Raw genomic sequence first — 12,778 nt, forward strand, 5'->3', positions numbered from 1 at the left:
ATATACTAATGATGCAGCCAACACAAACTGTATTGCTCCTGTACAGAATATCAGTGTCCGCCTGGAGACACACCCTGAAAATGCTCATAATGCGCCTCCCATTTTGCCGCAACTCCCAGTAACTGCCACCAAAACAGTCACTTCCTGTCAATCACTTGAGAATGAATCCTCAATGTGAGCGACTACGTTAAAACTCGCGATTGAAATGCATGCACATGTCAAACGATAATCGCCTTGAAAAGTGTTCAAATGGACTGATAAACCACCAACCAATCAGCCCCTAACTTTCATTTTTAAAGCACAGCCTGTAGCATGGCAGTTAGGCGCTGATTGGCTGATGGTTTATCCCTCTCCATTATATCACTTTTCAAGCTTAGTACATCTGGCCTTAAATGAGGCGAACCTGTCTTAGGCCTAGTTTGCCTATATCATACCGTGCTGCTATAAATCCTGGTGCCATCATAATAACTGGAATAACTTATTGAGCAGGTGGTAGCACAGTGACAGATTAGGAGAAGCCTTTCACATATTGATAAAGGAGGTTGATAGGCAGATGTCAATATAGGTATAGCCATCAGAAACCCACGGTTGTCATGATGTTCCTTAACTGATGGAAATCCAGGGTGAGATTTAATAGGATGAGAGATTCAGAAAGTGAGCGATTTGGTGAGAAATCTCCAGTTTTTTTTTTTTTTTAAAGCGGTAATCATTTGCACTTCAAAATCAAACTGGTTTTGCCGTATAAATGATTGCCGCTTTAAAAAAACTGGAGATTTCTCACCAAATCTCTCACTTTCTCATTCTCTCATCCTATTAAATCTCACCCCCATTCTCCATTTGGTTTCAGGATTGTGATGGCTGCCACCATATCATGATATTTTTCAATGGCTGTGCGCATTAGCATTCCATTGTGCATATGTGCCACTATACCATCAATGGTAAAACCACCAACTGGTTGCCATGCCGTGGGTGTCTGCCATAGCAAGACATGTTTTGATTGCATTGGTGAAGATGCTATTTTATGGGCCCCTCCCGATGGCCGCCCTTAGTACAGTGCGACAGTTAGCATGCATTTGTATGTATGCCGGGCCTTGATGATGTGATTCTACCCACATGGTGTTGTCTCCTGGGCACCCACCAGGTTAGTGGGCAGGTCCCTGCAGGCTTTTCCGCTCTCCTGGGGCCATAGTCTTGGAGAGAGGCAAGGATCTAGCATCTGTTTATCATTGATGTTTCTTTATCCCATGAGATTTGTTTCTTATTCATTGAAGTGCCTGTTATTCCTGCCAGCATTATTGCTTTCCGCTCCTTGCTTTTGTTAGCTGTAAAGAAGGGAACTTGTGTTGCTATTTACATTGTGCATGGTAAAAGAACCCAGATTATCCATGCGTGTTCCTAAAAGTGGCCCCATAGTTAAGAGACATGTTGCTTTACTTTATAACCCGGCATCTAGAGACATGTTTGTAAATCGTCCTATATCATACAACTTGAATTATCTGACATTCTGTACCCATATTCAGGCCTGACTAAACTGTGGCTTATGTAGATACGTTTTTCCATCGACGAGGGAAAACCAGCTGGTTTCCCTACATCGATGGGACAGCATAGCCGAATACTTATTTATTTGTTTTCCCCCAAAGGTGCTGGGACACAGACCTGACAACTGTGCAACCCTGCCCCCAGGTTCTGATTGGCCCATGGGTCAGTCAGTCAAAGAAAATGGATGACCATCGAAAGATAAAACCATCAATGGTCACCGATCACATAGTATGCTACCATTGATGGACAGTTACACTATTGTCATCGATGACGACCGCACTGATGGCCATCCCTAGCCTGTGGCTCTCCAGCTGTTGTGAAACTACAAGTCCCAGCATGCCTTGCCACAGTTTTGGTATTAGAGAATGCTAAAACTGTGGCAAGGCATGCTGGGATGTGTAGTTCCAAAACAGCTGTAGAGTCACAGGTTGGCATGGCCTGTCCATATTGCTGAGAATCTGAGTAAAAGCTATTGTTCTCTGCAATCAATCATTTTCTGAAAAGGTGGGTGGGAATCTATTCCTTGGCCCAATCACAATCTGCATCTAAAATACATGATAAACTCATGAAACGATTACATTTAAGTTTGTACATGTTATTCCTGTCTCCTGTATGCAAACGTGGATATGTTCAGCTTACTGGTCCGTCCGCTGCTTGAGCATTAGATTCTTATGCCGGCCAGGTTATGGTAGGTTCCCCATGACCTTAACACCTGCCTTACCTAACCTTTGTGTCCTAGGGAAGTGATGAGGATATGTCCGATAATGAGGAGGAGATGGAAGCAGAAAAGTCGGAAAGTGAAGGAAGTGACTACGCTCCCAATAAGAAGAAGAAGAAAAAACTTAAGGAGAAAAAAGAGAAAAAAACTAAACGGAAAAAGAAAGATGGTGACGAGGAAGACAATGATGAAGGATGTGTGAAGGTAACGCAGAGTGCATGAGACATTGCCAATGAAGGGGGAATATAGGTATTTGGTTGGATGAGGACGTGTGGAACATTTAGAAAGATAGTGACATCAGATTATGGAATCACGTGAGTGAATTCCAGTGTTGTGAACGGACTTCTGTGCAGGCATTTTATTTACTACCAAAGTTGACCTCTCGGAGGCGCCTGTACTCCATTACACCTTGCAGGCTTAAGACTTGCCGGTATGGGCAGAGCAAGCATCCCAAAGCTCCATACTGTGACCATTTTAACAATCTGCACACGCCATAGACATGACAGGTTTAGACAGGTCATCTCGCGCCAAGTTGCTGAGGTTAGTTGCTCTTCCTTGCCATATTTGGGGAAAATTTATTTTTCGAAGAAAGACCATTTCTGGTTAGATCCCCATCTGACCGTTTATTCAGCCAATCACAGGATGCTTGAAATTCGGAATTTAAAAGGCAGCTGAGTGTCAAAACAGGAATCCTCAGCTATTAGGGGGTTATTCTGGTTCACTTGGAAAGGCACAATTACTCTCTAATGGACCAAACCATGTGCACTGCAGGTGGGGCTGATGTAACATGTGCAGAGAGAGTTAGATTTGGGTGTTTTATTGTTTCTGTGCAGGGTAAATACTGTAGTGGCTGCTTTATTTTTACACTGCAATATAGGTATCAGTTTGAAGTACAAACTCCACCCAAATCTAACTCACTCTGCACACACGTTACATCAGACCCACCTGCAGTGCATATGGTTTTGTCCATTAGAGAGTGATTGTGCCTTTGCGAGTGAACCAGAATAACCCCCTTAGTCCTGAAGGTATAACTAGTTTTACCCTGAGTCTGTATTGCAGCAGCATAGGAAGGTATTCCACATCTTCTGCATTATAGACAGCCAGTGCGCCTCACATATTAAGGAAAGTACGCAGTATATGGACAGGATCTGAAGCAGGTAGGGATACGCTCATTAGGTCAACAAGCACTGGATCAACATGCAGAAAGGTCGACATGTCTTTAGGTTGACACATGCATTAGATCGATATGGGCAAGGTCGACAGTCAAAAGGTGTTTCACTGTTTTTGGAGCCACATGTGCCGACAGGCGGGATTTCATGCCCTACCATCCACAAGGGTGTGGTGGGAGAATAAAATATTGCTGAGCGTAGCGAGGCACCATGCTCGAAGCATGGCAAGCGCAGCGACCCATGGGAGGGGTTGGAGTGGGGGGAGGGGGGGTGGGCGCGGTGCTATGTTTCAGTGTCCATGTTGACTGTGTCGACATTTGGATCAAAAACAGTGAAAAACCCCATGTCGACCTTTTGACTGTCGACCTAATGGTGTCGACCCAACTGCTGGAGACCTGATGATCCATACCCAAAGCAGTTAAAAGGAGATGTACAGTTATTTCAGCTGCTGTGACATCACTACCATGCCATTGTCTAAACCAGCCAATCAGAGCAATTCAGCAACAGCTGCCAGGCTGTTAGTCTAATCCAGAGGCTGACTCTGAGCCAACTGTGCATTTCTGTGTGTCTGCTGCTGCCTGCTTACTAGCTTATGCCAATGTGAGAATCTGCCCGTATGTGCGGAATGCCACTTCGCCTGATGTTTTTCTGCCCACCATCACAATCATCACCAGTGGTGTCTAAACATGCCTCTACCCCATGCTGACTGCAAAACAGGTGGCCCATCTCCATCTGCATGCTTCTGGGTTTGGCTTATATGCCAACAATGCTCCCACTAGACATGATCGGTGCCCTGTTACCACCCCAAAAATGGCAATTTCACATAAAGAAGCTTGCGATCTCCACCCGTGTGCGTTCCCCTGATCTGGCGATTGGACTATCACCCATTTCTTTCTGCGCTTTGCGGTCAGCTCAATGACAGTGTTCTCAACCTCTGGGGTTGGTGCAAAAACTCAACAGCGTTCCACCGAGTTACTTGTGAAGTTAGCATGGTTTGTACCTATCTGTTATGGAAATCCATATAAGATGTTCTTCAGTTCACACCCAGTTATTGGCAGTTTACTGGCAAGCAGTTGGCTCCCTGTATGTATTTGTAATGCAATGTAATTCTTTCCACAGGAACCCAAGAGTTCAGCGCAGTTGATGGAGGAGTGGGGTCTGGACAATGTGGATTACACTTTCTCAGAAGAAGATTATCACACGCTGACTAATTACAAGGCCTTCAGTCAGTTTCTCAGGTAACTCTCCGAGGATTGATCCACTAATCCGCTCTGTTCTTAGGAAATGAAAATTCTGTTGTTTGTGCATGGTAATCGAACACACACACACACACATACACACAGCAACAACACACACACACCACACTGTACAGTTACACAAATACCACACAGCCCAGTATGCAGCACAAAACATCATTCCACGCCACACACATTAACCCATACACAACCATGAAAAATGTTAATGCCACTGGCATTAGTATGCAAATGAGAGGGAGATAAATGATTTTGGAAGATACAATGAAAGATGGCTGCTGTGTATTTTACACCCATTTCCTACCATCGTCACATACTGAAATTGACTATTCCTATGTTAAGTTAAGCAATCAGTGTTTTATTACGAGGCAAGCCAGGGTTGCTTATTGGCGTCCTGCTTGGCCACTGCTTGCTGAGGTAAAAATGGCGACCTCCATCATGTTTTTTACAGGGAGCGTGCAAACATAGGAATTCGTACTCCATATTGTACTACGCACACATAAATGTATGTGCTGTAGCATCTTTATTCTTCTTGCAAAAGGAAATAGGTAATGTACAGTATGGCTATACTTATGCCCAATGTCCCTACATAATGGATATTCCATTAGTACACTGAAAATCGCTCGTTATCCACAACAGTTTCTGGTTTGCAAACCAGCTGTCTCCCCAATTATACCAGAAATACCTAGTTTAATGGGTTATTCTCTTTTCCTGTAGGGTAGATAAGTGGAAGGTGATTATACTGAAAGATGACTTTATGTGGCTTAAAGGGGACTTGCATCCTATTTTTCTATAGATCTTTAATAATAGAAGTTATTCTGCATACAGTGGGCCGGATAGAGTGCATTTACACAACATAAACCTGCCCTTAGTGCTAAACTACAGTTCTACCTAATAGCTGCACTTTGTGCTTGGGGGGATGTTATGGTCCATTTGATTTGAGAGCGTGTCATTTTGCATTATATAACTCTTAAGATATGTTAGTAACTGAGGGGTTGATGTACTAAGATTTGGATAGTGATAAAGTGGAGAGAAGTAAAGTACCAACCAATCAGCTACTAACTGCCATTTTACAGGCTGTGCTTGACAAATGACAATTAAGACCTCATTGGTTGGTTGTTTGGGGTCTATGGCAGAGTGATGCAATGGAAAAAATAAAGTAGCAGCTGCTAACTGCCATGTTACAGGCTTTGTTTGAAAAATAACTGTTGAGAAGCTGATTGGCTGGGTGAAAAAGGACAGTTGAGAAGCTGGCTGTGTGAAAAATGACAGTTGAGAAGCTGGCTGGGTGAAAAATAACAGTTGAGAAGCTGATTGGCTGGGTGAAAAATAACAGTTGAGAAGCTGATTGGCTGGGTGAAAAATAACAGTTGAGAAGCTGATTGGCTGGGTGAAAAATAACAGTTGAGAAGCTGATTGCCTGGGTGAAAAATAACAGTTGAGAAGCTGATTGCCTGGGTTAAAAATGGTAGTTGAGAAGCTGATTGACTGAGTGAAAAATGACAGTTGAGAAGCTGATTGGCTGAGTGAAAGATGACAGTTGTGTCCATAGACCCAGCATTTGCCCGTCTGCATAAGGTGAAATAAGTCAGTCTTGGTCACTGCCCCAGCTCTGCCCCCAAATGCATTAGCATGTGGATTATGCTGTGTCTAATTGGGGGACTGTGAGCAATCCCATAGGGCCCGATTGCACATGCTTAGACCCCCAAATATCGGATTTGTAACTCAATGATAAGTTGTACCTACAAAACGCAAATTAGGCGCAGTGATGGTCAGCATAATACTGTGGATTTATCAGCAGGTCAGGTTTACGGTTGCATTATATTTCATTATAAATTACAAATATGTTCACGTGTCCCCTTTCATACTCGATTTATAGGGTAATATATATATTCACATTGCCCTCCTTATAGGCCTTTAATTGCCAAGAAGAATCCTAAGATCCCAATGTCCAAAATGATGACCGTGCTTGGTGCCAAATGGCGAGAGTTCAGTGCCAACAACCCACTGAAGGGCAGCTCGGCGGCGGCAGCTGCTGCCGCGGTGGCCGCCGCTGTGGAAACTGTGGCAGTCGCTCCACCGCTCTTGGTTGCCCCCTTGCCAACTCTTCAACCTGCTCCTATAAGAAAGGCCAAAACCAAGGAAGGGAAAGGTATGTGGTAGACGTCATGACAGTGAAGACTAAGCTCTAGTGCTCTCCTTTATCAGTTTGTGTTTGCAATTACTATTATTATTTTTAGGAGTTTCTTTTTTTTTTGAGTAAGTTTATGTCGGATCATATGTTGAGCATTCAGGAAAGATGGTGATTGGGCAATCCTCAGTTTCTCTCCTGTGTAACCAGCGCTATGTTGTGCGACGCGACCCGGCGGGGTGCTGGCGTCGCATACACACTTGCCAATGCCGACCATGACGAGAGACTTCGGAAGGGGGAGGCGGGGTTGTCGAGGTCCATGGTGCATCCCGCAGGATAGCTCTTGCCAATGATACCCTCTTTTGACCTGCATGTACAGACAATGGAGGTCATTGCTAATGACCCCCGGAGGCACGCATCCTTAGCAATATTGGGCCTGATTCAGACACAAATTTCCAAAAATCAGTGATCGCGATTTCCAGATCTGCACGGGTGCACCAGTTTAAGTAGTGACTGGTGGTGATGCCGCAGGGACGGCGATGGGTTGGCGTTGCTGGGGTGGGTCTCAGCAGTATGTGGCTTGGACAACGCAGGTATGTCCGGACTGCTCGGGGGAAGGGGGGACGGCCATGGCATTTGTGTGATGTCACAAGCAGCCGCTGCGACACAGAACATGACCGGCCTGCTCCTGCCTTTGCTGCTAGGCTGTGCACTCAGGGAGCAACTGGTGATGTCCGCGTGTTTCTCGTGGCAAGTCCAGGTGACCAGGGCGGCTTTGCAATGTGCTGGACACCCCCCGCAGTAAGGCAACCGGGAGTTTCAGCTTTGAGAAATTTTGCAACTATACAGTAGGTCTGAATCAGGCCTTTAGGACCAGATATATCAAGCTTTAAAAAGTGATAAAATGGAGAGCGATAAACAGCCAGCCAATCAGCTCCTACCTGTCATGTTATATGCAGGGTTCGAAAAATGACAGGTAGGAGCGGATTGGCTGGCTGTTTATCCATTTTATCACTTTTTAAAGCTTTATACATCAGGCCTTTAGTGTGTACACAATAATGGTATGATATGTTGTTATCGAGCATATTGTTTAAAGTATTGTCTAGTGCAGGGGTTCTCAAACTCAGGACCCCACACAGTTCACGTTTTCCAGGTCACCCGGCAGCTGCACAGGTGCACTCATTACTCACTGACACATTTAAAAGATCCACAGGTGGAGCTAATTATTTCACTTGTGATTCTGTGAGCAGATCTGGAAAACATGCACTGTGTGGGGTCCTGAGGACCGAGTTTGAGAACCTGTGGTGTAGTGTATACTTTGTATGTCTTTAATTGTAAAGCTGTGAAGGGTCCATTAGGATTTCTCTTGTGATCATCGTAGTGAAATATTATCATGCTGTACTTGGCTGAGGCACAGCTGGATTGTGTAAATACAGACATCTTATAGCAGGTCGCCTTATTAGCAATAGTCTGGGAGGATCTTTCTTTATATGTTATGTTGTCTCAGCTGCCAAATGGGTAGATCCTATTAGCGGTGATAACTCAGCCCAAGATTGTGGTTATCGCACTTATTGCCCGAAAAAGCCGTTTATCACCGGTATTTGCTCTCATCTTTGATAATAGCAAAAACGGGTGATATGTGATGTGTAGTTGCTAAGCAGCGAATCTATGCAGACTAGTGAGCAGGTGTGAATCGGCCCCCAAGTCGCGACATTTCTTACCCAAACATAGGGATACTCTCCAGCTCAGGGAAATTCCCAATAAACCCTATGGAGCATTATAGAGTGTGAATAATAGAATCTCTAATAGGATATCCCCAATGTATTGTTACTGTAACATGATGATGTTTTCATACCCAGGGCCGGGCGTAAGGAAAAAATCTAAGTCATCCAAGGATGCAAAGAAGAAAGGTAAAGGGAAGAAAGTGGCGAGTCTGAAGTTTAAATTTGGAGGAATGGCAAGCAAAAGGAAAAAACGATCTTCGGTAAGCGAAGTTATTCCCCTTACACATAGCAAATGTTGGGTCGCTGATGGGGGGGAGGCCTCGCCTGGAGCGGATGCTTCCTCCTTCCTATAGTGTAAACTGGACCTGGTTCGCTCAACCCGGGTTACCCGTTCACACTGCCCAGCAACTCGGTTCTGGAATGGGATCATTGGATAGACAAGCATTGGGTCGACATGACTGAAGATCAACATGGGTTAGGTCGACAGGGTCATTAGGTCGACACAAGCATTGGGTCAACATGGGGAAGGTCGACAGTCAAAAGTTTCGACATGGGGTTTTTCAAGTTTTTTGTCCCGAATGTCGACGAAGTCAACATGGACACTGAAACATAGCACCGCGTCCCCTCACATGGCTTGCTATGCGCAACACACTTTTATTCTCCCACCACACCCTAGTGGATGGTGGGGTATGAAATACTGCCTGTCGGCTCAAAAAAATGTGAAAAACCACATGTCGACCTTTTGACTGTCGACCTAACCCATGTTGACCTGATGACCCTGTTGACCTAACACATGTCGACCTAATGACTGTCGACCAACATGTGACCAAATGACCGTATCCTGGATTGTAAGGGGTGGATTCTCCCAAACAGTTGTTATGAAAGAGGGAACCAAAGAGAAGATACAAAAATTGGGCGAGCCAAATCAGACCCATCCGTTATGGGACAATTTTGTCCCCGTCCCCGATCCATGATGTTGGTGTTTTGCGTATGTGCAAGCTCTGGGAGCAAACGGCTTCAGCAAGTTTCACACTCACTGAGCCGTCAGGGCCGTATTTAAGTGCCATACTGCCCCTAGGCACCACATTTTTTGCCCCCCCCCCCCCACCTTATATAGGGAGAGATGAGAGAAGAGGGGGGTACCTTCAGCCCCTTTTTCTCGCATTGCAGGGCAGCATCTCCCCCACGCCAGCTTCACTCAATCCCACTCGACATTACAGGACTGGCTTTCCCCTGGCGGCGGGTGTTCAGCAGCAGCACTCGATCCCCAGCGCTGGAAGCGCTACGCTCCTGCCACTGACATGACAGGGCTGCATCTTTCCAGCACTTTTTTTTAAAGTGTCAAAAGAAAATCACACCACTGCTTGCCGCCCCCAGCACACCCATAGGCCCGTGCCTCGTGGGCCTGGTGGGAAATCTGGCCCTGTGAGCCGTTAGCTCCGGGTAAGCAGGGTGATTGAACAGTGGCCCAGTGTTTTATAGGCGTTCCCCTGAGAACCCAGGCGTAGCGGTGCCTGCTCAGGACGGGTGGCTAAGGTCACATGATGTCAGTGCCCGCTCCGAATTCAGTGCATGGTCAGCGACCATTGAATGATTTCTCTCCCGTTCCGCCGCATGCGAAGGAACATGTTCAGGTACACATTCCCTTGCATGCTAGTGAGGGGATTCGGGTGCCGGGGGGGGGAGGGTGGGCGGGGCTACGATTACACGCATCCTATCGAACAGGCCTGAATCATACCCTCTGTTCTTAGAGCATATGGCTGTGGGTTACACTATGTGTCCCGGGTTCAGGTGGATTATAACTGCTGTTAGTGGGAGTTGGTGCTGTATAAGGAATACCTGTGATCATCGACCACACAGCCGGCACTGATTTCAGGTCACTGCTTCATTGTGAATCAATAAGATGTGTTCTCAGTGCATGCGTATATGATGAGCCCACAAGTGATCTGGCCACACTGTACATGGGCCTGATTCAGGCATGCTGGCTGGGCTGCGAGTGTTCACAGCCCAGCGAGCAGGTAAAAGCTGAGATGAGCACCCCTGCCCCCCCCCCCATGCACACAGGGGGGAAATCATTCACCATCAAATGATTTCTCCCTGTTTGCAGCGCTAAGCAAGTCTAGACCCTCTCTGCGCAGCGAAGTTCCTGGGAAGGAGTACGCTGCTGGTGTCGCAGCCCAGCGAATGGGTCTGAATCGGACCCATAGTCAGCACGTGCACTTATATAATTGTCTGCTTTGTGCTGTAGTAAATCCTGATAGGAAATGAGAATTATTAGCAGATACTTGGTACTGATTTGTAATAATCTCAGAGATTCCTTTTTTTCCGGCCATAGAGTGAGGAGGACGAGAGAGAGGAATCCGACTTTGACAGCGCCAGTATAAACAGCTCCTCCGTCCGGTCGGATATCTCCAGTAGTCTGGGGAAGAGAATAAAACGTGGGAGAAAAAAGAAGCGAGGTAACAATTGCCTTTGACATGCTTCTGATGGCAGCATGCTTGTGTTCCTGTCCTGCGCTGAGTAAAGCTGTGTACACACAGGGGGGGATAGGGGCTGAAATCGCTGGAAATATAGTCGCAGGCGACCATATTGCAAGTGATGGGAGTGTGCCCCTGCGATAAATCACCGGGTGCGCGCTCCCATTTCCAGCCCCGTTCTAATCGCTTGCTCCTGCGACCAGCTGATTACCTCTGCGGCACCACCCGGCAGAGGTTCCCTTTCATCAGCGACCATCTCTGGTCGCTGATGAAAAGGAGAAAATGAGCAATATATAGCTCAGCCATATATTGCTAGCAATATATGGCTGAGCAATATATCTCCCCCGTGTGTGCGGGGCTTTATGCTGTGTACACACGGGGCCGATAGGGGCTATAATCGCTGGGAATATGGTCGCTGGCGACCATATTGCCAGTGATTGGGAGTGTGCCCCAGCGATAAATCGCCGGGTGCGCGCTCCCGTTTTCAGCCCCTTTCTAATCGCTGGTCGCAGGAGCTTGCTAATTACCTCTGCGGCACCGCCAGCAGAGGTTCCTTTTCATCAGCGACCATCTCTGGTCGCTGATGCAAAGGAGACACTGGGCAATATATTGCTCAGGAATATATTGCTGAGCAATATATCTCCCCCCGTGTGTACGGGGCTTAAGCCTTGCGAAGTGAAAGGTGAGAATGCAGCAGCCAATTAGCTCATAATTTGAAACCCAGCTTGTAACAGTTAAGAGCTGATTGGCTGCTGCATTTCACCTTCCACCACTTTATCACTGCACCAGACTAAGGGCCTTATTCTGGTTGGTGCGGCCGGGCCGTACGCGAACGTTCCGGGGTTTTTCATGATCTGCGCATGCGTACAATCGCCAATGCGCAGGCGCGAACACCCCACAACGCTTACGGACGGGTCTCTCCGTGCGAAAAAACCTGTACTCGAGACTACGGGCATTGGGGGCGGCATAGGGGCGTGTTGAGGGGAGCGGCCGAAATAATGAGGGAAAATGGGCGTAAATATGGGTGTACACGGGGGTGTGCACCAAAAATGAACGGTGCTACTACCGCACGATCGCCTAAAGCACCGTTCATTTCGGACACAAAACAGGCGGCCGCCAACCGCCAGCTCAGACCACCCCTACAGATACCGCATGCCAGCGTGCGCCTGGGTTTGCTAATATACGCTGATTACTACTCAAACACATACACCTGAATGTAATAAGCAATGCTTCATTCTATTAAGTCAAAACCATGATTTCACTACCTGCAAGCCACACACAGCACTCAAACACATTGGAAGCTTATCTTTCTATACTTCTCTACATTTAAAGGTTTGTTTAATTTAAGGTACGAATCTTTTTAGGACCTGCTTATATATGCTAAGGTAGGTATTTGTTAAACAGTTATACACATTCACTACGTGCTTTCATAGACTTTACACAGTAGCACACTCAATCTACACAAGTCGACATGTGTCAACGTGTTCACTCTAATACAAACATAGGTTTTGTATTTATGATACAATAACATAAACCACATCTAACACCTACAAAGGATGTTTCAGCAATGTTTTAAGCCCATGCCCACTATTTTGCACACAATCCTCAATTGAGATAATAGAAAACAATAATTGAATAACAATTAGAATAATTAATTAATTTTCAGAATTGTAGTTGAAAGGCAAGATTTGCAGGTCCATATATGTGAAGGGTATGTCAGCGTACACGGACGTACGCTCACTCTCACGAGCGGGGACATAAGCTGAG

General features: G+C 46.2%; 1 protein-coding gene across 3 annotated transcripts in view; it reads left to right on the forward strand.

Moving 5' to 3' along the window:
* The window catches only part of CHD5 (chromodomain helicase DNA binding protein 5), a 169,817-nt gene that overhangs the window by 66,809 nt on the left and 90,230 nt on the right, over nucleotides 1–12,778 (forward strand). For all 3 annotated transcript variants that reach the window (XM_083162995.1, XM_083162994.1, XM_083162996.1), the window contains exons 3-7: nucleotides 2,279–2,461; nucleotides 4,546–4,664; nucleotides 6,593–6,831; nucleotides 8,670–8,794; nucleotides 10,870–10,993. In XM_083162995.1, coding sequence (XP_083019121.1) covers nucleotides 2,279–2,461; nucleotides 4,546–4,664; nucleotides 6,593–6,831; nucleotides 8,670–8,794; nucleotides 10,870–10,993 — 790 coding nt within the window. The remainder of the gene's footprint in view (nucleotides 1–2,278; nucleotides 2,462–4,545; nucleotides 4,665–6,592; nucleotides 6,832–8,669; nucleotides 8,795–10,869; nucleotides 10,994–12,778) is intronic.

The sequence above is a fragment of the Crinia signifera genome, chromosome 19, assembly GCF_055691185.1.
Source record: "Crinia signifera chromosome 19, ASM5569118v1, whole genome shotgun sequence".
NCBI lineage: Eukaryota > Metazoa > Chordata > Amphibia > Anura > Myobatrachidae > Crinia > Crinia signifera.